Raw genomic sequence first — 26,216 nt, forward strand, 5'->3', positions numbered from 1 at the left:
AAAACATAAGCTGCGTCTCAAATGACCCACTATACATTGTGTACTTAAACTTATACGCACCTATAGACTTATTAGTACCATAGACAGTAAAAGTACTGCAAACGGGACCTTAGAAAGAGGAACTACACATGTGCGGCCGACAGTTGCATTCCGGAAGAAGCATAGCGGCGGACTTGCACGTTCTTCTTCGGTAGTGCAACACTTGTACGTTTTGGAGGATCAGCACTGGAAACGGTGGGTTCTTTTTAATATATAAAATGTTAAAGCAGAATAAAGGTGTTATTGTTCACATCATATATTAAATCTATTAAGCCAATAAGCACATCTGTGTTTACTCGTCACATCAACATAAGCGGATTGATCTGGGTCAGTTCACATCAGTCTTTCTATCATCAAAACTATCAAGATGTTTTGGCTGAAAACATTGAGAGCTCATAACAGACGCCAAATGAAGCGGCAATTCATATTGAACGCCCACAAGTCATTTATTTCCAGTGTAGTTGCCAGTTATAATTCCCTTGTAACTCTAAAGTTTCACTGGTTTTTGAGATTTTGTGTATATATCTAATTGCATATATATATATATATATATATATATATATATAAAACGGTATACAGAAATAACGGTTCGGTAAGCTCCTCGGTTTTGGGGTCAGGGTTCGATACGAGTTCAGTACAACAAGATTTTTTTATTTATTTATTTATTTTTAAAAGAGAGCAGTGCTACATACATGTCACATGAGCAGTTGTTTTTGATTTTAATTAGATTGTATAATTTCGAGATTTAAAGCAAAAATAGAATTGTATGACTTTAGAGTTGTGAAGTTATGTTACATAAGACACCTGCACAAAACAAAAACAGAAGACAGATTGAATGAAAATGCAGATATATTCTCTGACAGCAGGTGGCGCTTATGGAACTGCAGCAATACAGCGTTTCCTTGGTGTCCGCTGTAAACCAAGCAGCTGCGATTATAAACACTTCTTTAATATACATTATATGGAGGTAAGAGAAGAAAATAAGATTGAAACATTTCTGAAGACGGTCAGCTCCTCTCAGAGATACATTCATATAAACCCCCACATATTTGTCTTCATATTTTTTGAGCATTGTGAACAGTGAGCTTGATCTGCCTGGTACAGTATTTTCTCCTTCTTTACAGACCTCATAAAAATTCCACACAAATTACATTTTGGGAAATGATTGCAATGCAGTTTGTGTGCTGTTCTGGAATAGAGATCAGCCAAAATAAAACAAAAAACCTGTTCCGATTTATATTCAGCATGCCATCTGAACTCAGCGTTCTTGTTTTGGATTGGTGCGTAGATCGTCTCTTCTTCTGCTTTTTCCTGCTGTGTCGGTTAGCGTTGCATTGGATTTGGATTGATTGACTACGACTGACTGTATTCATCGTCTGACTGCATGAACTGAACCGTGACATCCGTACCATTACTGTTCAGGACGCATACATGTACCGTTACACCCCTAATATTTAAATACATGTGTCTTTTGTGTCTGCAGAGCTCATTATTTTTTACATTAAGTAGCTCTGTGTTCTCTTGGTTTCTGTAGATGAGCGGGGACTCAGACGGTAATAAAGAGTTCCATGAGCAGCTCCGTTTGCAGCAGCTGTATGGACAGAGGCGAGAGGCTGGAGAAGATCCATACACATACGTCGACCCAGAAGACGGCACTGTGTACGACTGGGACCAGGAAAAGAGAGCATGGTTTCCAAAGGTCTCTCCTTACCAAACAAAACAATACATTTAATCAACAATTCTGTTTTCATAACCCAGTCAGAGCTAATTAATAAATAAGCTCTTTATTAAGGTTCGCCTGTTATTTGTTTCTTTCTAGGTAAATGATGATTTCATCGCAGCATATCAAGCAAACTATGGATTCAATGAGGAAGGGGCCCCTGATCCAAGTGCTGTGATTCCTGTCACTGACTTTCTCCCTGCCAAACCAGAGGAGCCCAAGAAACCAGAAGAACCCAAGAAGCTGGAGGAGAGCTCAAACCAGGAAAAAACTAAGGAGGGAGCTCAGAAAGGAGAGAAAAGGAAAGCAGATCCAGGTTAGAAGTTATTCACTACCGATTTTTTATTTTTTTTTACCAAGTATTCTAATTATATAACCAAATAAACATTGAGTGTTGTGTTTTACAGGATGGTTTGAAGTTGAAAAGGACAAAAACACCAATGTTTATGTGACTGGTAAATAATTTCCCCATTTTTAGATTACAGTAGATTACTGTTTGTTTATAATTTTGATATGAAGTTGGTTATCATGTTTTAAATACTGGTATGACTCCCTCTACTGGCCATTTCTGGTTTTTAGGTCACTTGGCTGGTTTAAATAAGAGCTGACAATCCAAAGTTAGGCTCACAAAATGTCTTTCAGTGAATGTGTCTCCTTTCTAGGTCTTCCTCCAGACATAACTCCTGATGAGTTTGTGGAGGTCATGTCCAAATGTGGACTTGTAATGCGTGATCCTATCACAGAAGACTATAAAATCAAGCTCTACAAGGACAAGGACGGAAACCAAAAAGGAGATGGACTTTGCTGCTACCTGAAGGTTGGTCATTGTAAAACTACGATCAAGTTTATTTATCCCTTGTGCTGTGCTGAAAATCGTGAATGAAAATGATCGATCATAGGATTCATTGATCTGTGCTCATGCATCTTAGTTTATGAGTAAAAGAGCATTATATGTGGATATTTTTGCCAATGTTTACTCAAAAAATAAGATGCATAAGCTCAGAGGTCTACAATCAGCTCTGAAAAGAAAAAAAAAAAGAAAAAAAATAATGTATAAAAAAAGTTAAAACCACTTACTGTACTTTATATTCAATGCTATTCTAATATTATTTATATACTATCCAAATACTGCAGAAAGAGTCTGTAGCTCTTGCCGTGCGGCTTTTGGATGAGACAGAGATTCGGGGCTACCAGCTGCATGTGGAGGCAGCGCGATTCGAGCTCAAAGGACAATATGATGCCAGCAAGAAGAAGAAAAAGAACAAAGAATACCGTAAAAAGCTTCAGCAGCAACAAAAGTAAGAACCTGTTCAGACTGACTCCTGCGGCTCTATATAGTTGATTTAGACACATTGTGCAACAATGCTCTGCCTAATTACCATATTTTTGTGTTGCTGTAGCTATGACTGATATATTTGTAATTTATGATGAACAGGCAGCTGGACTGGAGGCCAGAGAAAGCTGGGGAAACTCGAAAAAGGCATGAAAAAGTCATCATCATCCAAAACATGTTTCATCCCAGTGACTTTGAGGCAAGTTAATCACAAAACATGCTGACACACCCTCAGAAACACTGGAACATACTACAGATGTTAGTGAATAGAAGAACATTTTGTTGGCAGCACTTTACATTGAATGCCGTCTGCATCAAAAAAGTGTCTTTTGTCAAATATCTTTTGCTGCAGCTAAAAACAGACCTACAGAATTTCTTTTTACAGTTCAGAATAACTTCAGCCTTGTACTGGTATTCATGGTGTATGAAGTTAATTACAGTAATGCTCTTGATTAGCAACAGTTTAGAGCTATGGCATTGTTTAGTTTCTCTGAAGCAGCTATGAACATCTCACAGCTGGTCTGTCTGCATTCCTGAATTAGGTGCAACCTAAAGGGTCAGATGAGAGCATGAATGCAGGTGTGGATCTGCAGTTCACGCATCGTCATGGTTTCTAGGACTATTAATTGTTTAATGAATGAGACTGATACTTAAATTACTAAATTTAAGTATCTTACGAAAACTATGTATGTGACGCAACTGTAAATAATATAGGGCTCAATTATAGATAATTTAAGTCTGAGATAAACTACATACACTCTATCGTTCAAACATTTGGAGTCAGTAAGGTTTATTTTTACGAAGTTAATATTTTAACTTGATAAATAAACTCAACCAAACTCAACTCAGCAATTACATGATGTTTCTGTGCATCAAAGAATTTGAGGAAATGTTTGGTTTCCTCAAAAATATTAAGCAGCACAACTGTTTTAAGCATTGATAATAAAATATGTTTCTTGAGCAGTAAATCTGCTTATTAGAATGATTTCCGAAGGATCATGTGACACTAAAGATTTGTGCAATGATTCAAATTGTAATTGTAATCATTTTTCACAATGTTAACTGTTTTAATTGTATTTGCTATATTTTTGATCAGATGAATGCAGCTTGGAGAGCATACGAGACTAATAGCTTTAAATTTAAATTTAAACCTTACCAGCCCTTTAAACAGTAATGTACTAGATAATAGCAAATGGAAGTATAGAAACTGAACACAAATATTAAACTAACCATATTATATTACAGCTTCTTCAAAGTTGCTATCCTTCGCTAGATTTCAGCTCTGCACACTCTGGACATACAAAAATCAGTGCAACCTCATCCATTTTTTAATTTTAGGACCAGTTAGGCACAATTTATATTTTGTCAAAGTTATTTTAATCGTTTAACCATAAGCCTTTAAATAAATTTTTTTGATCACTGTATTTCAAGGTCCAATTCTTGCTACTAACAAATCATTTACTATGCCTTTTGCTTCAAACTCCTAATCTGCTGCTTATTAATTAATAGTTAGTAAAGTAGTTGTTAAGTTTAGGTATTGGGTAGGATTAGGGATGTGCAATATGGTCATGCAGAAAATGTGCTTTATGAGTACTAATAAACAGCCAATACATTAATAATAGGCATGTTAATAAGTAGCTAGTTAAGAGTGAGAATTGGTTCCTATACTAAAGTGTTACCAGTTTAGTTTTTAGTTTTTTTTTTTATTAATGAGCAATATAAATTAAGTCAAATGTGTCCATACTTTTGATTGACAATGTGTTAAAGAGCTGCACCCTATGTCTCATCCAGGAGGATCCGTTGGTTCTGAATGAGTACAGAGATGATCTACGGACAGAATGTGAGAAATTTGGGCAAGTGAAGAAGGTCATCATCTTTGATGTAAGTCCTCTCCTGTCCACAATTAATATAATACAACAAATGACCATTTAAATGTCTCTCTCTCCATCATTTCTAACACTATACTCTTTGCTTTTTCCATGGAAATCAGAGACACCCTGATGGAGTGGCATCTGTGGCTTTTAAAGATCCTGAAGAGGCGGACATGTGTCAGACGGCTCTGAATGGGCGCTGGTTTGGTGGGAGGAAACTATCAGCACAGCTGTGGGATGGTGTAACTGACTACCAGGTAAAATATTTGGCCTATTTTGATTCCTCAATCTGATATTTTCTGAATGAAACCGGATGTTTGAAGAGAGAAAATGTAGAGAGGGACTTTAGTTTATCAATCAGGAATTTGCTAAATCATGCAAAGCATGTGTTACTGTACATACAAAACTGAATGCAGGTTCCAAAACAGTCCCTAAGTAGCTATTTGGCTGTTATTTAACACTATCCAATAGTCTAATGGGGAAAAGGAAAGTTATTACATTTGAGTAAAAAAAAACAAACATGCAAGGCAGACTCTCCCAACAAAATGATTACAAATTGATAATTTCTGTTCTCCTCTGCTTATTTTTCTTTGTCTCACATTTTGGCTCTGGTCACCCAGGTTGAGGAAACCTCACGAGAACGAGAAGAGAGACTGAAAACCTGGGGTTCTTTCCTGAGTGGAGAGAGTACATCTGCCAAAGCTAAAGAGGACCCTTCAAAAGAAGCTGAACAACAAAATTCCAGCACACACGAAGCAGCAGAACAGACTCGGCAGGAGGAACATGCAAACAAAAGCACCGCAAAACCACAGGAGGGGAAAGATGAGAAGGAGGATGAGGAGGAGGAAGGAGGAGTAGCGTCGACCGATAGCAGTTTAGCAGGAAGTGATGATGAGGATGCATAGATGTTGAGAGAAAAGACGACTTGTTTGATGTCTCTTGCTAAAACATCTTCACGCTAATATACAGTGTTTTCTTTTAATTGTTTATTCCCATGACATGTCTGCATTTCACCATATCCAAATATGGACAATAATTGAAATTTGACTGTAAATAATTTCATTTTTCAATTTCGTCCTTTATGCTAATGTGTGTCATTGAATCAGTTTGAACATCTGTTAATAGTTTTGTAGTAAAAAAAAAACATTTTGTGACCTCGTCATTGTTTCTTGCTTTCATGAAAAAGATGTTCATTAGTAACATCACTCACTAACATGATCTTTGGTTTATATGGAAACAAAAAACAAGCAGTTTCCTTGTGTGTAGTTCCATGTAAGCCTAATGACAGCTGTGGTTTTATCTGTTTGAGAGACCTTGTTCAACTCGCTCGGGTGCATTTTTCAGTGCACAAGTAAAGAAGAGCACCTCCTGCATGTAGTATCACATTTGTTTTGTTTTAGTATGATCGGTGGCTGGATGTTGGCTGGATTCAGTTTGGTAAGCAGTTTGGGGTTCTGAATTCATTTGTGAATGCAATTAAAATCCTGTTTCAATTTGAGAAAAGAGTGCTTGAAGTATAAGTAGGAACATTGCTTGTTTCCTTTTAGAAGTGTGGATTTAAATTTATTTTTTTTTTTTACTTATTTTTTGAAGTTGTATGTTTATTTCTAGAATAAATAAGAGCTTATTTATATGAATTACAATTATTATAATTAATTTTGTTTTCCTTAAGGATTTTGTATAGCCAGTTATTACCAGTTTGATTAGATTTTTCTTTTAAGCGTTTTTTGTTGGATGAGGTTTAAATATTCTATCAAATAAATAATGTTTAAATATTAATAAACTGCACTGCCATCTCAAGCTACATTCATAAATTGTAGTATACACTGCTTTTTATCTTTTGGGGTTGGTTGGAGTTGTTTAATATTGTTGAGAGAAGTCTTTTATGCTCACCAAGGCTACAGGTAATGTGAAAGCAGTCATTTATCAAATATTGAGTGTCACGTGATACTTCAGAAATTATTCAAATATTCAGATTTAGTGCTTTAGAAACATTGTTATTAATGTTGAAAACAGTTGTGCTTAATATTTGTAAAAAAAAAAAAAAAAAAAAAAACATTTTTACAGTTTAATTATACAATCCTTGTTCTCAAGGTTGTGAAATTACAAATCCATGAAAAAACTTTAATGCTAACATTTATATACATTTAATTGTTTAGTGTATACATAAGATAAAGTGTTAATGAGAAATCTTTGATGTCCTTAGAGAGTTCACTCCTACAAAGAATTGTATGACAGTGTTTCCTGTTTTATTTAGCTTAATGTATAGCATAGTAAATTGTTTTTCAATGTGAAATATGAGAGAGAATAAAGACAAAATGTAAAATAACCCATCTATGTTGTATTCCTAAGTCAGGATGATGGCGGACAGAGTGTTAAATCACTCAGAGGAGTGTAAAGATCCTCCTCAGCTCTTTACATACTATCAAGGTGACATCAACACTGCAGTGGATGAGCACTTCTTCCGTGCCCTGAATAAAGCAACCACACCAAAAGACCTCAGTACTAAAGCCAAGGACAGCAATAGGATTCCCAAATCTGGTGTGTTAATATGCATCTATCTATCTATCTATCTATCTATCTATCTATCTATCTATCTATCTATATCTAATGAGTTTTTTTTTTATCCCAGATGTTCCCTCATCATCATGGGCTTCTTCTGGTCTAACATGGTCTAAGTCCATGCATTCTTCCGGCTCCTCAAAGCTGGCCCAGTTGACAACCATGGAACCTCCACCTCCATCCCAGGGAGTTATTGTGAATCCTTCAGTACTGTCATCATCATCATCATCATCATCCTCCTCGTCCCTCTGGCCATGTCCACCCAGACAGGGCACAGCCTACGAACTGCCTCAGATACTCTACCAACAGCCCATGGCTGCTGAGAGCAGTGCCAGCTCTTACCTGAACCTGTTACAAATGGATCGGCCAACAGGGGGCATCATGATCTCGCCCTTCTCAAAATCAGAAACCAGACAAGAGTGGAATTCTGGTACGGCCTTTAAGGATGGAAGCAGGATCGGCCTAGATTCGGGTAATTAGGCCAATTGCTAGCTATTTGGGCAAAAATGTATTTAATGCAAATGCAAGGAATTCAATTAATCATTCATTAAAGAAAAATAAAGAGCAGTCATTTAGTAATTAACACAAACCAAGACAAGCTGATCATCAGACTATTAAAAAAGTGCATTCTGTTTGATTATAAAATAATCTATTTAGAGAGATAGTTCACCCACCGAATGAAAATTCTATCATAATTAACTCACCTTTAAGTTGTTCCAAACCTGTATGAGTTTCTTTGAGATTGAACATGAAAGAACATACTTCAAAGAATGTGGGTAACCAAATAGTTGCTGGTCCCCATTGACGTCCATAGTATAGAAGTCAATGGGGACCAAAAACTGTTTGTGGTTACCCACATTTTTCAAAATATCTTCTTTTGTGTCCAGCAGAAGAAAGGTTTGGAACAACTTGAGGGTGAGTAAATGATGACAGAATTTGCATTTGTGGGTGAACGATCCCTTTAAGTCAAGTAACAAGTCATCCAGACACCCTTTGTCTACTGTTTTGTGAGACATTATATTCTTTTCACATAAACATTCTGTTTCGCCTACATATAGTAGGGAAATATGCATATTTGGAATGCAGACTTACTTGCAGTGCATAAATGAAGTGTTTGTTTAGGTGGTGATAAATTACTTATTTGTGATCATCTTGTGTTTTTCAGGTGTGCCTGTGTCAGAAATCAGTAAGGATTTGTACTGGTATTGAAGAAGCGATTTCTGGCTCTATGATGAAAATATATTTTCAGCACAAGACTACCCGTGTTTGCATTATTATGTAAGCTTAGGAATGCTGTGGTTTTTAGACCTCTGGAAGAGTGACTCAAACCATTATATTCATGATGTCAGACATTCCTCAGTGATGAATGGCAGTTAATTGCTTGATTTAGCCATGAGCATGTGCATAAGCGATCTTGTAGGACATGAGAATACCTGATTGGAATCATTTATATGATTTGTAATACATTTATAGTTTTACCAAACTTTCTTTGTGTATAGTATTCTGTGTTTTGAATATTAATATTATTACTGTAGACCATAATTTACGTAATGCAAAAACGATATTCAATACTTTTTAAATGAAACTTTTCTCTTTCATACTTTGAGGAATGAAAAACCATTTAAAACCTCATCAACAAGCGTATCAACTCTCTAGATAAGTTTACACAGAAGGCCAAGTAAAGCTGATGCAATGGTAAAAGTGAACTTATATGAGCAAACCAAAAATAAATTTCTTTGAAACTGTTCAAATGATATTGGACTTCATCTTTACAAACCTGTTTGCAAAACCTGCTTTACACTTTTTCCCTCAAGCAGTGATGTATTTCCCTGTCACAAGCCCTCACTTTTGATGTGACAAAATAGCTAAAGGCTTTGCACAATGATGAGTTTCCTTAATTATTTTCAAGAATTATATATAATAATCTGTTTTCAGTATGAATAGACAGATAACACATTATTTAATAAATCCTGCATGAAAATTGTCCTTTTGTTCATACTTTACACATTTAGAAATTTGATTTTCAGCAGGTTTGCAGTTATAAATTTTAATTTTTCTTTTTGCTTTTCATATATACATCATATTAGTTTAGTTTTTTTTAATTTTTATTTTACCTCCTTGACCGTCTGTTAGATTTAGCTTTCAGTTTGTTTAATTTAAAGATTTTTAAAGACAATTACAAATATATAAATAAAAAAGTCAATTGCATTCTGTATCTCCTGCTCAAAGCATTGATTTGCATCAAAAGAGACATTTCTTTGAGGCTAAAGACTCAACTGTACATCAAGACTGCCCACACATCTCTGCAAACTAACGTCACGTGCCTCTGTTTAAAAGTTCAGAAGTGCTGAGCAATGGTGCCAAAGGGGGATTTGTCTCCCACTCAGTCATTCATAAATATATGAGATCCCCACACCACAGATGTCCTCCTACATGCTTCGCTTCAACAGCACTCTCCGCTGTGCATGTATTCAGGGGATGTAGGGAATGCACATGCATGTGAGGATGGCTTTTCACACTCTCTTACTCCCACATTTTAACAAAACAGTTATTACTGCTAACAACACTTTGGGAGACTCTTTAGGAGAAGAAAGTCACAGGCTGCCCACAAACCTTAAAGCAGCATAACTACGCCTAGAGAGCCACTAAATGCAACTTCTGCTAATTAAAAAAAAAAAAAAAATAGAGCAAAATGATAAATAATTTATCGTAGGTCAGCATATTAATAGCTTCATACGTACTCGGAAACATACCAGATAGACTCAAGTTGTCCTGTGTTTAAATTACAAATAAATATAAATAAACATTATTTTTTAAATACATATAAATGTAATATTTTTATTACAGTTATTTAACAAATTACATTTTTGCTAATTCATAATGTTAACATTTTATTAAAGTTGAAAGTAAGATGTTGTTTAATGGCAGGTTCTGTTGTGACAACTTACCACATATAGTACGACAGCATTTTATCACAAAATATCAGTGTTCAGTGAGTTGTACCATTTTTCCCAGGCATTAATTTTGGAAATGTTTCAATATTTCCAAATTTCCTATTAATAAAATCAATAAGAAATACAAACCAGTGTGACATGGCTTGAGAATGAGAAACCTTATAGGAACTGGAGGCTTTTTAAATCTCTTGGGTTCAATCAGTAGATCACAGCCCCAATTCACTGATTGCTGCATGTTCTTTCTTCTTGTACTTTTCTCTTTCTCATCTTCCTCTCACATCCCTAGAGTGTATTTGTGAATGAGAAGATGAGATTTGAGATGTTCTCAAAGCATTTGCCGTAGTTCAATAAAGATTCAAATGAAAGCTAAATTAAAAGATCTTTTCATTTGATTAAACTGTTAGCAGTAATCTCAAGCATGCTACAAGAAGCTTTTGTCTGAGCTCAGTTTGTAATTTTTTAGTGATTAAAATAAGAATTAAATGACTTTCTTATCCAATTTTACTCACGTAATTTGACGTCAGTTGAAGTCTGAGTGAAACAGGATATTCAGTGTGTAGGCCAGAATGCAATTATAATTATCCACAGGAACTTGGATTAAGAAAGTAAATACAGGGTCAGTTTTATGGTTGACTGAATAATGTGGAATGCACTTCTCATGTGTAGATCACTGCAAAAAGGAGTACATTATACTGGACCAGATGGTAGAACTTGTCATTTCAGCAAGCTCACTATTGGATTATTGATGCCTTGGACCATTTTAAGTTCTCTCCCATCTGCCCTAATTTTCCTGCTCTCTTGTGAAGTAAATAAATCAGGTTGATGCCAAAACACGAGGACAACAGGGGCACACTGAGTCTAAATCTGCCGTGTGATATTCAGCCATTTGAGGAACAACCATGAGAAACACTATGCACACTCACTTTGTTGCAGTTATTTAATTGCTGAATTACAAACTGAAGAAATAGGCAATGTGGATTATGAAAATGTTAACACTAAGAGGAAGAACCAAATGGAAGGGTGCCCAAATGTTACATTACTTTTACTGTAATATCTTTTCAAACTGTTTAATTCAGCAACCAGTGCAGTTCAAATAGTTTTCCTCAAAAGAATGGACTTTGAAGTTACATATTTCCAATCACCAATGTCTGAAACTTCTGTAGACTTATGAGACATTCTCATATGTCAGTTTTTATTAATAGGTCCTAAACAGATATTAAAAGACACCTCCACCTCATTAAATGGTGTATGGGTATATGGGTATTGTGGCAAGCTATTTTCATTTAAATTCATTGAACTAATAACTACTTTTACATTACTAATTTTGATTAAAAAAAATAGTATTGACAAATATCTATTTTAGTTTCACTGACTTCAATTAAATATTCCAGTAGTTACTAGTATCTTACCACTATACATGTGTGTAGAATATGCATGGAACATGTCCCCTACTTAAATTTGTCCCCCTCACTTTTCCAGGCAAGTGTATTCACATACAGACATTATGGAGCGCAGAACACTCATGCAGTGACTCGAAACTACTCGAAGCCGGGGAGCGCTCTTGTGCAGAAAGACCAAAACCGATTATAAGTAATAACTTATGACTTGCTGAATCGAGCTATTGCTGTGGCTAAACTGAATAAAAAACTTGAAGACAATACATGTACGATTGTGACACTATATGGATTATGTGTGTTCTTCAAGTCATCTCCAAGTAATGAACAAAGTATCTGAATATTGCAGTGCTACCTGACATATCATTTATTACAGTAGCCTATAGAAACCCTAAAATATATTTTCTGCTTTATTATGCTAAAAAAAAAAAAAAAAAAAAAAAAAACTGTAGTATATGAACAATTCATAAAATTGCCAGTAGAAAAATATAGAAAAATCATTGCAGAATACAAAATATTGGTAATTGTCCAGCAGTGTATTTAATTTCTTAGCCAATTAAGAGATTAGGAAAAAAAATTAAAATATCCACCCCAAAAAGATATTACCTTTGACATTTCTGTCCCCCTCACTTCTGAAATGATGCCTACGCCCCAGCAAGTATTACAAGTAGTGTAAGTATTATTATGGATGACTGGTATTTTGTCCAGAAGCAACGGTTTAAAGGTAAAAGGCCTTAATGATGGAACAAACATGCATATTTTTACTTCACACAATGGTAATTGATGTACTGGAGTTGATGTACTGGGTTACTTGTGGATTATTGTGATGTTTTATCAGCTGTTTGGACTCTCATTCTGACGGCACCCATTCACTGCAGAGGATCCATTGCTGAGCTGGTGATGTAATGCCTAATGCTAAATTCCTCCAAATCTGTTCTGATGAAGAAACAAACTCATCTACATCTTGGATGACCTTAGAGTGAGTACATTGTCAGCAAATTTTCATTTTTGGGTGAACTATTCCTTTAAATCAGTGTGATACTTGTCATATGTAATTATTTTGTAATTATTTGTTAAATTTACTAGCAATTCGTCAGTGAAAATTGTTTTAAAGTAAACCCCACAATGTTTTTCCAGTGTACTAAAATTTAAATCACTTTTATTTTAGAATTTTTACTTGTCATATGCAGGGGCAGACTTAACCAGTAAGCATGGTAAGCGGCCGCTTAGGGCCCCGGGGAATCAGAGGGCCCCATCTGATATTGCAGAAACATTTTTGCAGCATTGAACAGTGTAGCCAATCAAAGACATATCTGTTAATTTCTTGAACGCAATGACCAGAAGTGTTTAAGTTAGAATTCCCTAACTTAAACACAGAGTTTGCACAGAGAATGCAGAGTTTGCTGAGTTCTGCAAGCTCAGGAATCCTTTTATTATAACAAAGTGTAGATACGATGTAAATAAGAGATTCATTGTGCAGTAGAGAGCTAATTAACGGAACATTGTGAGATCACAATAAACTGAAGTCAGTGACAGCTTTTAGTGATTACATAAGGGAGCGCTCTTTGTGCACATTCTAGGCTGTATAATACTGACTGACTGTCTCAGAACACAGATATTCACCTCAGTAAATAAAGTATTGTGTTTCAAGTCATAATTTTATTTACTTTGATGTTAAAAATTGTGAAGGGATAGATAAACTATAAACTATGAGAGTGAGTGAGTGAGCAAAATAAGGGTTAGGCGTAAAAGAGCACATAGTTATTGTGTTGGGGACTCATACCTGGCATTGGTCCCCCAAATCACTAAGTCCGAACCTGGTCATATGTAATGTTAGAATGGCTCTTTATAGTTCAACTGCAAGTAGTAAACTTAAATTAAATGATATATTTTTATTGTATAAATTTGTAGTGTTTTGATGTATTTTTTTGGTAAGCGTGATTAAGTTGTGAGAGGCGTTCATGCTGATTTAAAACGGGGAGGGTCGCGTTCAGCAGAAGTGGGGGAATAGAGGGGACGATAATAAACCGGATTGTGGGTCTGTATTAAACAACCTAAGAGTCCAACTAACTTTATTTTTCTTCAGCTTCTGCATTACAGCATACAGGTGTGCTCTTTTCAGCCTACTATGGTTACTGTCCGCTATTTAATGCTCCTCAGAGAGTTCTCAGAGAACGGCAGCCAGCTGGACACACTGACTCCTGTAGATCTGTCTGGATTCAGTCGCACGGGATTCACTGTAGTGGCAGTGTGTTTGGGAATAATCTTCGTTTTCGGATTCCTAAATAACTTTCTTGCTCTTTTGGTCTTCGGCCACTTTCATGTCCTGAGGACTCTGATCAACCTGATATTACTGAACGGTGGCTGACGGGAGTTGGTATGGCTTTGCCAAAGCACTTTTCGGTAAACTGGTGTTCTACTGATCACCAAAAGTAACCAGGGCTCAGGAAGATGTTTTAGGTTGGGGGTTCGCGTGATAGAGCCTATTTAAACTAAGTGAAAATAGCATATTTTCTTAGCAATAGATGCTATTTACACTAAGTACAAATAGCTAGATTATATTTATACTATGTTAAAATAGCAGGATATTCTGCTAATTACATATTGCAAATAGTGGCAATTATCTGCACTTCAGCATTGTAATACATTATAAAACAGTATGCAATAATAACTAATTGAGTGTAAATTTAATTTTAATTCAAATGATTAAATGAATTACACCTTATTAGGACAAAAGCCCCTACTACCCTAACCCTACTCGATACTTTATTTTCAACTTTTTGATTTTTTCCTTAATTTTTATTAAAAATAAATGCTTTTCTGATGTGATTTGAAATTTGAAAAGGGAGAAAAAAAGTTCGCTAAAAAACAGATTCGAACCTGGGTCTATCGTGTCAAAAGGAGTATGACCAAGCGGCAACCTTCTGGTCTCTCTCATGAAACCAACACGGAAGTGACTAAAAGTGCAATTCATCGATTGGCCGCTAGAGGCTGGCTCCAAAAGGGAGTCAGTCCCATAAACTCTCTATGTTAAAATGCCCAACTTTACAGCAGAAAAAAAAATATGTTTACAGCCTGATACAAAAAGTGGTTTTGGTCTATATTGCTAATTTTGCCCTTCATGACGACTGTGAGGGGGGTGAATTTTTTCATAACTCATCCGTTTAAATTATATTAAGCCTTAAAGTTCTGCATAATTAAGGGTGTGGCCACTTGACTGGCAGGTGGATTGCAGCTGCTGTCCCACTGTCGAGCTAGGTGGGAGTGGTTTCAGCAACCAGCTGTGCAGTGACATGCTGCCAAGATGGTGATGGCTGGCTCCACCCACTTTGAGCTTCAAGAGCGCTCTTCAGAAACCTACGGGTGACGTCACGGACACTACATCCATGTTTTTATACAGTCTATGAGTATGACACACGCTTTAATCTATGCCACTGAATCTGACGACTGATGACTGTATTTTGTAATGTTGGCTAGCCCAATCACACGTTGGTGGGTGAAGCTGGTGTAAATAGCCTCTGCCAACAAGGCAGCCTATTTGTAGCCTACTAAGTATAAATAGACATTTCTTTTTTTTTTTTTCGCCACTAGTTAAACAGTTGCCCACAGAAAAAAACAGAATTATTAATTAATTTTGGATTACTAAGTGTTTTTATTTAACTGAGAAGTAGAGTCATTCTTAAGAGTCGTTTCATAATATTAATTCGTTCAGGAATCGGACACTGCTCTCAATGTTGTTTTTGATTCGTGCGAAAAACTTGGAATGCACGACATAATTGCAATTGCGATTCACTTTAAAGAACCGCTTCCTAAGAGCCATCCATTCGGGAATCGGACACTGGTTGCTAAACAAACCGATGTTTGGCCGAACGCACGGTGAATATCATTTACTGAAAAGTACTGGCTCATAAAAGTCATTCGTTCTGGTTTCGGAGTATACTGATCACTCTGTATGTTTTTGAATCACTGCATTTGACAAGATTATTTTTACTAGCCAAGGTAAATTTAACTTGTTGATTCCTGTTTATATGTCCAAACAATTTGTTTGGTTTCTTTGTGTATTTGTTTGATTATTTCCATTCCTTTGAGATTAAGATATTCACAGAAAAAAGTCTTTAAACTCTTTAATTAAATCATGGGGGATAATCCAACAAGCAGAAAGTTCCTCTAGATATAGTTAAGTGTGCGTTAAGTGTACAAATAGGTCTAAGTTACTTCTTGAATTCTATTGAAATTCACCTTCCTGTCAAATAGCCATTTTGCCTTAAGGTTAAGTTTTTTTTACATTAGTAAAGTAATTTGCTATTACAATAAAACAAACAAGAATGAAACAAATTTGTTTATGAATATATCATTTATTTTGTCTTTTTATCCAGTATCACCAGGCATTGTTTCACTGGTATACATTGCTGTACTGCCATACGAGCATTACAGCACCGTGCTCTGCTGTTCAAAAGCAGACGTGTCTGACTATAGGAAGGCCTGGCTCTTCATCACAGGCTGCTGGCTGTACTCTCTCATGTGGACAGTGCCACCACTCTTCGGCTGGAGCAGCTACGGTCCTGAGGGTCCCGGCACAACCTGTTCAGTCCAGTGGAACCAGTGCTTCCCGGAAACAAGATCTTATGTCATCTGCCTCTTTGTCTTTTGTCTGCTGCTCCCTCTTCTTCTGATGGTCTACTGCTATGGGAAGATCCTCATTGCCATTCATGGGGTGAGGGAAGAGTGAAAGAGGAAAAGGTTGAAAGTGACAGAGAATGGGAGTGGAAGCAATGATTTTGATAAATAGCTCTCTTCTAGTAAGACTCATTGATTTTTATAGCCAAACATTTGTTCGCCATAAATTAAGCATTTTTCAAGGCGCTGTCCGGAAACAAAGTCCTTCACACACTCATTGTCCTCATTATTTATGGCTACTGTTAATTATATACAAAGCTGGATCAGTTTTAGTATGTAAATGCTTGTAGTTCTTTTTTAACAAATGCAAAAAAGAACAGATTTGGTGAAATGTAGCATTACATTTGTTTCTTACAAATGCGCAGCTTTTAGCTTCACAAGATGGCTAGAGTCATGTAGATTACTTGTGTTTTATTGTGATGTTTTTATCAGCTGTTTGGACTCTCATTCTGACGGCACCCATTCACTGCAGAAGATCCATTGGTGAGCAAGTGATGTAATGCTAAAATTTTAAAAATCTGTTCTCATAACGAAACAAACTCATTTATAACTTGGGTGACCTGAAGGTGAGTACATTTTCAGCAAATTTTAATCTTTTAAACGTTAGTTAATGCATTGATTAACATGAATTAAAAATGAGCAATACATTTGTTACAGTATTTATTAATCTTTGTTAATGTTATTAATAAAAATACTGATCATTGTTAGTTCATGTTAATTAATGACTAATATAAAAAATCTATTGCAGTTATCTCCTAATCCAGTTACAGTTCAAACATTCTGGTGCATAAATACCATGTGGTGTTTCAGACCAGCCTTGTCGCTGTTATTCTTTGAAAAGCAAACCTCAAAGCTTGTCTCCTCATCTAACAGGTTGCTAAGATCAATCAGACAGCTGCACAGAGGAGGGAAACGCACGTGCTGGTGATGGTGGTTTCCATGGTGTCCTGTTACCTGCTCTGTTGGATGCCGTACGGGGTCATGACATTGCTTGGCACATTCAGCGCTGGTATTGTCAGCCCCACAGCCAGCATTGTATCATTCATACTAGCAAAGAGTAGCACTGTTCTGAACCCCATCATTTACATTCTGTTCAATAATCAGGTATGTGCTTCTCATAGGCATATTTGTATCCAAAATATAGACCAGTGTTTCTGTCAAATCTGTATTTACTTTATAGCTTTAGTAAGATGTGGACCAGAACCTCCAGCCCATCTCACCCTTAACACAGAAGAAGGTGGTGCTCAACAGGACTGTATCCCTATGGGGTCATATGGTGCTACTTCTCCACCTGACAGCCCAGACAAGTTTGGGTCCCAGAGGGTTTCAGTAAAAAGAGGTAATAGGACTTTGCTGCTTGTGGTGCATTGTACTTCATAAAAGCCCGGAATGTGAAAGTTCCATCCAAGCTAAACCATATTTAGAGGACAGGAAATTACATTGTGTGAAGTGTGTGTTATTAAAAAAGATACTAGTATTATATTATTATTTGTTTTCACCGTTTTGTGTTATATGTGCAATGTAGATATTATTATTTAATGTTTTTTTTTTTTTTGCAAATGTTGCATGCAATTATTGCCACCAGGTGTCAGTATTTGTACAAACGTTTGGCAGCATCCGACGTTTATGCCTACCGTGTGCACAGAAGTGAAAAGAAAAAAAAACATAAGTATTAAAATGTTTCGGTCATATTGTATCAGAATCTTCTTCAAGTATATTGAGTCGGTCACCTGAACCCTATAACTGGTTAGTACAGTGATTTTTTTCTTACAGAATTCAACAGAGCATTTTAAATTGGCAAATGGATTTAATAAATGTAAAAATCTGAATATTTGCATTTTATGTTCTATTCCATCCAGTGATATATTACTTTAATTACTGCAATATTTGAGTATATATGAGTAGTAACGGAGTAAGAAAACAGTTGTCTTGTTTTCTTTTTGTTGTTGTTCTTCAGTCACTTATCATCCACTTCTAATTGTTTTTTATATCTATCTCATGAACTTCCCTATTCTCTTCATTAACAATTATGAGAAAATGTTGAGGAAAAATTTGAAATTATTTGTATTTCTGTGTAACACTTCCTAAAATCATAATAGTCAATACAGATGTACCAAACAAGACATAAATATTTTGCAAATCCCTATCAACAAATGGTTTAATCTATCAAAGTAGTAATTAATATACAATGTGACTTTCTAGGATAATGGCCTCTTGAAATATGAAATATTTGGTTACCTGCTCTTTACCTTTGAATTCTGTTAAATTGCAATATGGCATGAGATTTCAGAGAACCACAGAAGAGGAATTATACAGGCTCATTAGTCTGGAAAAGGTGACAAGAGAATGTCTGAAGACTTGGGGCTCCATCAGTCCCCACTGAAGCAGACTGATTACAAATAGAAGAAAAGCAGTACCAGTGGTTCCTTGGCTGTCCTTCAAAAGGTCAGTGTAAGGACATGTCAAAGGATCCTTCAACAAATGACAAAGTACCCTAGAGAGAAATCTATGGATCTGCAAGCATAGTGATTAAAATATCATCGTTCCAATTTTACAGCACATTGTCCGGAAGTTTGTGATCTGAAACTTTTAAAGAAAAGTGGGCCATGCAACATGTTTATTCCTAAACAAAGGAATAAATCACCATCAGAGTGCATCCAAACTGTGGAAATTCCATATATTAGAATAGTCAGGTCAGAGTCCTGACCTCAATCTCATTGAAATGCTGTGGCATGATTTCTGTTCAAGGCCATTTGAGGCATCCCAAAAATATGCAAGATATCCCAAACTATTTATGAAACAGCTTGTGCAGGGGAATGGACCAAAATATCTCCTGTGCAGATCTGATGAGCAGCTATAGGACTTATTTGACAGCACTTGGGGTCCCAAAAGTTACTAAATATAAGTAATATTCACATAAAACATTTGTGGCACTGTAAAATGATGTTAAATAACAGAATTTAATTATCATTGAGTACCTGCTGAGAGCCTGCTGACATAAATCAAGATCATTTCAAAATGCTGAAACTTTTTTTAACTGTTCGTCAGGATAGATGGTGCAGGTTCTATGATTAGCCTTTACTGATTAAGTTCACAGGAAATATTTGAGGAAAGCTTTCATTAATAGTGCTCCTTGTTCTCATCACAGAATGACTGGCTCTGAAATTGGCTTGTACCCTGACAGAGATAGAGCTGCATATCACACTCTCTAATGAGCCAGCAAACCAGTCGATGAGAAAAGAGCTTCAGGTCTGAGAATGGCATGCTTATCTGAAAAACCCATCTGAGTTGACAAGGTTGTAAAAAAATAAAATAAAATAAAAAATAATAAAAATTCAAATCAATTACATGATATGCTGATTAGTTTATCAAATTAATCACAATTATTCATAATGTTTGCTGTGAAAAATGAAGTTAAGCCTTGCATTAAATTATAGAGGCAGATGAATACACATCATTTTAATTTTTATAGGCTGGATTCATACTGAAAATATGAACAAAACAAAAAATGGCTGACCATCCAGTGGTCCCAGGTTTTTCCTTTTAATATATCATAATGCAATCAGTGTACTTGCCATAATTAAATCTATAATGTGAGTGATCTGTGTATTATATCAAATCCTGTTCTCTGTATTCATCCCTCCAGTTCATTATCCCGTCACAAATCTTGCAGCAAGGCAAAGGTTCACATGCATGATTACCAATAGACATTAATTTGACCTGTCATGTCAGATAATCTATGTCAGTGTAGACCTATTTCAATCTCAGCAGTGATAAACCTGGCTTCAGCAGAAAGGTAATGCATGGACCTCTTATAATTACAAACCACAATCCTGTGGTTTAACGAATAGGAGGTTTCTCTAAAAAAAATATTGACTATTGCACTCTTCCTTTGTATTCAATTCAGTTGCTTTCCTTTTGGCCTCGTGTTCACTCTGTTCCCATTACGTTGGAATGGCATCATCAAATTGAATGGCATCATCAAGCTGTAATTTTTGCTCTAGAGATCAGTCTTATCCTTGAACTCCGTTTACTGATCGATCAGGTAAAATGAGTGCCAAAGCCAAACACATACGCACATCAGCGCTCAAACCATGAGCCGAACACAGTCTGAGAAATCTATAAATCGCTGTAAAAATGTGTTGTAAATTATGCATGCATCTGTTTGTGGTTTGTTTGTGTTGTAAATTATGCACACACACACACACACATATATAATATATATATATATATATATATATATATATATATATATATATATATTATATATATATATATATATATATATATATATATATATATATATATATTATATATATATATATATATATATATATATATATATATACAGACATCCAACCCTGCAAAAACTCATGTCAGGGAGGTAATTACTATAGTTTAGTTTATAGTTTAGGGGTGGATCATTTTATCAGTTGTTTATTATTTTTTATTATTATTCAAACTTTTTCTAGTGCTCTTATGGATGTTTTTAGCATGACTTTGTGAAAATGTAACGACTACTGAATAAAATAACATAGACTTCTTCATGGCTAGTGTCTGCGTAGCCTATTTAAATTCATTCTGGGTAGGCCTAGTGTTAAATGCATGTTTTTGATAACTTTGATAACGTTTCTAATAAATAATATAATGATATGTTTTGCCTTTCCCTTAGCCTACCGAATTGCTATCCTGTCAGCCGTAACATGTCCATGGGCTCTTTTGATAACTGTCAGTTTAAGTGCTGGCGATGCAGTGTTGCCAGATATTGCTATTAAAACAAATAAAAAATAAACAACAAACCGAAATTATTTCAAATATTTTGCAAATAAGATAAGGATATCGCTGACCCTAAATTGCAACTTCCCGCTCTATTAACATTCTAAAGTGTCAAATTTAATGGAAAAGACAAGTCCAAAAACGACGAGGATGCGCCAGCGCTTTCAAGATTCATTCACTTCACGTCTCGCAGCGATCGTTTTCAGACCACGGACGCTAAACATTCTTGCAAACTGTCTAAACTGAATTATACATGCAGACACTCATATGGTGATCTCATAGCTAGCTACGGTTCTGATTATATATCACTACATGTGTCTCTCTCTCGCTTAAGTGGCGCTCTTTCCTATTGCTCGTCCTCTCCCTTGCTTCCACGATTTCCGGGATACTGTATCTTAATATGCGGGCGTCAGGGAGCCACTGTTAACATGGTTGAGACCGGGAGTCTTAAAACTTAAGTTTAAAAACAAAAGCTTAAAAATAATTGTTTGTCTAATAAGGCTAATTTTTCATTAAATAAAAACCTTTTTAGACAAATTTTGTAATCATTGTATAAAATTAGCTATGGGACAAACCCCAAACATAGCTATAATAATACAATTTGTTTTGAATTGAATACCCTGGCCTACATCATACATTATGTGATTTTAAATGAAAACTGTCAACTAAAATCTGCAGACCTGCAAGTGCAAAACTCCAAAGATTCTGAGTGAGTGAGTCTATTTTAGCTAGCTTGAGAGTTTTGTGAATCATGTTGACTGACTTATTCATAGGAGTCGTTTGTTCACAAATCAGACATTGTATGATTATCTGTCTGACTAAACCCTATTTGGACATAGCGTTTTCCAGACTTTTAAGATCTTATATAATTGTTACAACATATTTTGTCATATTTTTGCCGACATTTACGAGTAAGTTTAAGACTGGTTTGTGAATCATTTTGTCTAATTAAGAAGAACCAGTTCATAAGAGTCATTTGTTCCTGAACCAGACATTATGGCTCGCATCTGGAAATACCCACGTGCACTGCGTGAGATTATCCAAGTAAAAGTTTTCCAGACTGTTCAAATTTTAAAAATATTTGTGCAAAATGTTTTGTCATAAGAGACAGTTGTTAAAAGCACAGATGTACCAATTGGTACTAAAGTTTGGAAAATGTGACGATACCATAATTTCCTGCGCGAATTTGAGCACAGTTGAGCCTCTGATTGCAGGATCAGTCAATGAGCAGATACAGATGCAGTAACAATGCTTATAAGAGAACAGAAAAAAAAATATTTCATAATAAACAAAAATAAATTGTAGCCTACATGGTTTGTGTGCAATTACATTTATTTAAATTAAATGCTAAAAGTTCATATTGATCATGTTCTATTATGTAACATTAATATAAATCATTTCATTTTAGTTTAGGTGTGTTCTGTTTTTTTTTCTGTGAGCCATTTTATTTTGTTGTGTGGCAGTGTAATATTTTTGTTATATATTTTTGTGTTGTTGTGGAGAAATGTGTAACGACCAGCATATCATTTTCTCTGATAATATTTCAGCAATAATATCATGTGTGGTTTCTACCAGCTGTTTAGAATCAGAGCTAAAGATTCAGTGATGAATATGTTTATATTTGTGTGATAATTTGTTGTGTGGTTTCTTGATTTTTTTTTTTTTTGGATGTTTGTATCACTTTAATGTTTCAGATCATCAAACAAATTTAAATGTTAGTAAAAGATAACACAAGTGAACATAACATGCAGTTTTTAAATGAGGGTCTTTATTATTAAGGGAAAACAAAATCCAAAACTACATGGCCCTGTGTGAAAAAGTGTTTGCTCCCTAAACCTAATAACTGGTTGGGCCACACTTAGCAGCAACAACTGCAATCAAGCGTTTGCGATAACTTGCAATGAGTCTGTTACAGAGCTGTGGATGAATTTTGGTCCACTCATCTATGCAGAATTGTTGTAATTCAGCCACACTGGAGGGTTTTCGAGCATGATCCGCCACAGCATCTCAATAGGATTCAGGTCAGGACTTTGACTAGGCCACTCCTAGGAAGGTTCTCCACTGTTCCATGTTTTTGCCATTTGTGAATAATGGCTCTCACTGTGGTTCGCTGGAGTCCCAAAGCTTTAGAAATGGCTTTAGAACCTTTTCCAGACTGATAGATCTCAATTACTTTCTTTCTCATTTGTTTCTGAATTTCTTTGGATCTCGGCATGATGTCTAGCTTTTGGGGATCTTTTGGTCTACTTCACTTTGTCAGGCAGGTCCTATTTAAGAGATTTCTTGATTGCGATGAGTTGTGGCAGTAATCAGGCCTTGGTGTGGATAGAGAAATTGAACTCAGGTGTGATAAACCACAGTTTTAACAGGGGGGCAAACACTTCTTCACACAGGGGCATGCAGTTTTTGGATTTTGCTTTCCCTTAATAATTAAAACCTTCATTTAAAAAACTGCATGTTGTGTTTACTTGTGTTATCTTTGACTAATATTTAAATTTGTTTTGATGATCTGAAACATTAAAGTGTGACAAACATGCAAAAAAATAAGAAATCAGGAAGGGGACCAACACTTTTTCACACCACTGTATGACAGTGATGAAACCTGAAGTGAACGAGCAGGTAACGACCAACGACAGTATTATAAATGAGAATGAAAATATGGAGACATTTTTTGATGGAGGCCTGCGCCCCAGTAGCCTACTTATGAAAGGCTAGAAACGTCCTTGATTTGCCCGGCCATTCCATGTAACTATATTTTTTGAGCTTTCGTTCACCTGCAGCTGTGCCTCCATAAAATAAAAAAACTCTGGCGACACCCTTTTGTGGGATGGGGGCGGGGCTACACTGAGTTGTCTAACAGCATATGTGCATGATTGTATGGTGCGTATGTATAAACCCCTATGGATTCTGAAAGTAAGCCAAGCTTTTAAAACATGCATAAAACAAACCCACAAACAACACAAGGTTTGATTCTTACATGCATTTTTAACATGCTCTCTCCATTTATGAGATAGAAGCCCTAAGCTTCCAGATTCTTCTAATGGCCTGACTCAACACTTTTATGCCACATAGAATAAAATATATGCATTTCAGTTTCTCTGGCCAGATACTGAATAGACCTATCTGAATCTAAAGTGTAGATACATACACATATTCATCAGCCAAAAAAAAATAAAACCTATATGTAAGGGGTTTTTAAAGAGTCCCCATAACCACAGAAATCACATCCTCCCTGATTCCATGGCAACCAGTGATGGTACAGGCTGTCAGCCCCGCCTTTCTTCTGCACTCCATCATCAACATTAGAGCCTGCGAGGCAGTACTCGCAGCATACACACACCAAAACAGATGGGAACTTCACGCTCAAATCTGCTCCAGCACACTGCTGTAAATGCAAACACAGACCTGCAACTATACTTTGTGGGTTTGCTAGTGTTATGTAAGAACTCATATCAGAACTTGATATCTCGCACAGCAGCCAATAAATTTATTTTAAGAAGTCGGTGCTCACCGAGCCGTGCTTTTCCTCTATAGAGTCCAAGTTGACCGTGGCAGAGTTAGAGTGACCATGCATGACTGCACAAAGCTGGGGTTGTATAGCCAGCTATACATGCGATTCAGTCCAGACTTACCCTTGTCTGGTCTCCTTCCATTTATTATTTTCATTTACTGGTGCAGCACAGAGCACAATTTCCTGAGTGCTGCTTTCGGAATCAGATTTTAAAACGGCAGATCAGCACTGAGCTGTCCATCATAACTTCACTTCTCCATCTCATTTCCTTTCTTCAGTATCTACACATCTATCTGTCCCATATCAGTTAGTTTCTGCTTCTCGTTCAGGCACCACGTGGCAACCAACCAAGTGATGTCACCTCCTCACCACCGCAAGTAATGCTCTTTTAATGAAGTGAATGTTAATGAATGCAAAGTCTTCAGCACCTTTCCCAGGGGCAAATAATCTTGTCTCACTGGGTTTATTGGAAACCAAAACCCAGTTCATTCAAAATTCATTTCAGGTTATGAAATATTAACATAGAATTTGATGGCCTTAGCCTGGGCAGTGGTGATGTAACCATCCCAGATTCACCCAAGGAGGTTATAGAGACACTTTTAGTCCTTTCAGACTAGTTAACAATGGGTCAATCTCACCAGGTAAACACAATCCTGGGTTATCTTTACCTGAGGTTAACAGTTAACCCTGGGTATAAACAAAGGAAACAGAAACTAAAAACACAGGAAACAAGGACAAGCAAATTAAGAGTCCATGAAAACCAATGTAAATCAATTTGACAGTCAACTGCTATTAAGTTTTCTCTGAATGGACTTTTTGGACACTAAAGTTAACACTCCAGTTTTGTGTGTGTGTGTGTGTGTGTTTTTTTTGGAATTTGAAGTTTTTTTTTCTTAAAAGTTTGATATTGTGTACAACTCACTGTGTTTCTATAACTGTCCAAAGCGTCAATATAAGCATGCAATTGGATTTCTGTTTCTAATCATCTAGTTGCAACATTCTGACACCACATCATTTCATGCTGTACAAGTTAAAAAAAAAAAAACTTGGTGCAAAAGTAGTTCTTATCCTGCTCCGAATCCAACAGAGCTAACTCCCTATTAAATTACAAGTGTGAAATGCACCTTTACATGGGGTTAAATGTGGGTTTTAGAATGATGGTAACCCAGGGTTAAGCCAAAAATAATTAAAGTTGAAGCTATTTTGTGTAATTTCATTTTCTTCTGCTGCTTTACAATATTGGTCTCTCTCAAATGATTGATTGCATTTTAAACATCTTGAAAACACAATCAATCAAGGCCATCTTGCCTCATTTCTTTCAGTGCCTTTACATTAAAATGTCCTTATATACATTATTTAATGGTTTGATCATATTTGAG

The 26,216-nt window shown here is 35.9% G+C and overlaps 2 protein-coding genes and 1 pseudogene across 5 annotated transcripts; all 3 read left to right on the forward strand.

Moving 5' to 3' along the window:
- The first annotated feature begins 89 nt into the window (after positions 1-89).
- htatsf1 (HIV-1 Tat specific factor 1) lies at positions 90-6,117 on the forward strand. 3 transcript variants are annotated; one of them, XM_042732595.1, is made up of 11 exons: positions 97-234; positions 1,328-1,472; positions 1,549-1,738; positions 1,859-2,075; positions 2,167-2,214; positions 2,422-2,576; positions 2,894-3,057; positions 3,195-3,291; positions 4,884-4,973; positions 5,083-5,220; positions 5,584-6,117. In XM_042732595.1, exons 3-11 carry the CDS (start codon positions 1,574-1,576, stop codon positions 5,866-5,868), a joined length of 1,359 nt encoding a protein of 452 aa, XP_042588529.1. In that variant the 5' UTR covers positions 97-234; positions 1,328-1,472; positions 1,549-1,573; the 3' UTR covers positions 5,869-6,117. The 3 variants fall into 3 exon arrangements, with proteins under 3 accessions (XP_042588527.1, XP_042588529.1, XP_042588528.1); XM_042732594.1 differs by having other exon boundaries at positions 1,574-1,738; XM_042732593.1 differs by lacking the exon at positions 1,328-1,472 and having other exon boundaries at positions 90-234; positions 1,574-1,738.
- Positions 6,118-6,279: 162 nt separating this feature from the next.
- si:ch73-52f15.5 (uncharacterized protein LOC100150557 homolog) lies at positions 6,280-9,279 on the forward strand. Of its 2 annotated transcripts, none has more exons than XM_042732596.1 (4): positions 6,280-6,400; positions 7,316-7,504; positions 7,596-7,997; positions 8,691-9,279. In XM_042732596.1, the coding sequence occupies exons 2-4, from the start codon at positions 7,321-7,323 to the stop codon at positions 8,732-8,734; spliced, it is 630 nt and encodes a 209-aa protein (XP_042588530.1). In that variant the 5' UTR covers positions 6,280-6,400; positions 7,316-7,320; the 3' UTR covers positions 8,735-9,279. The 2 variants fall into 2 exon arrangements, with proteins under 2 accessions (XP_042588530.1, XP_042588531.1); XM_042732597.1 differs by having other exon boundaries at positions 6,318-6,400; positions 7,320-7,504.
- A 4,653-nt stretch (positions 9,280-13,932) lies between these two features.
- On the forward strand, positions 13,933-18,617 carry LOC109098188 (annotated as a pseudogene).
- Positions 18,618-26,216: the final 7,599 nt, after the last annotated feature.

The sequence above is a fragment of the Cyprinus carpio genome, chromosome B10, assembly GCF_018340385.1.
Source record: "Cyprinus carpio isolate SPL01 chromosome B10, ASM1834038v1, whole genome shotgun sequence".
Lineage (NCBI taxonomy): Eukaryota > Metazoa > Chordata > Actinopteri > Cypriniformes > Cyprinidae > Cyprinus > Cyprinus carpio.

Coding starts and splice junctions, on each gene's coding strand:
- si:ch73-52f15.5 (XM_042732596.1), top strand. CDS start 7,321: ATGATGGCGGACAGAGTGTTAAATCACTCAGAGGAGTGTAAAGATCCT. Junction 7,505..7,595: donor CAATAGGATTCCCAAATCTG/GTGTGTTAATAT, acceptor TTTTTATCCCAG/ATGTTCCCTCATCATCATGG. Junction 7,998..8,690: donor CAGGATCGGCCTAGATTCGG/GTAATTAGGCCA, acceptor TGTGTTTTTCAG/GTGTGCCTGTGTCAGAAATC.
- htatsf1 (XM_042732593.1), top strand. CDS start 1,574: ATGAGCGGGGACTCAGACGGTAATAAAGAGTTCCATGAGCAGCTCCGT. Junction 1,739..1,858: donor AGAGAGCATGGTTTCCAAAG/GTCTCTCCTTAC, acceptor GTTTCTTTCTAG/GTAAATGATGATTTCATCGC. Junction 2,215..2,421: donor CACCAATGTTTATGTGACTG/GTAAATAATTTC, acceptor TCTCCTTTCTAG/GTCTTCCTCCAGACATAACT.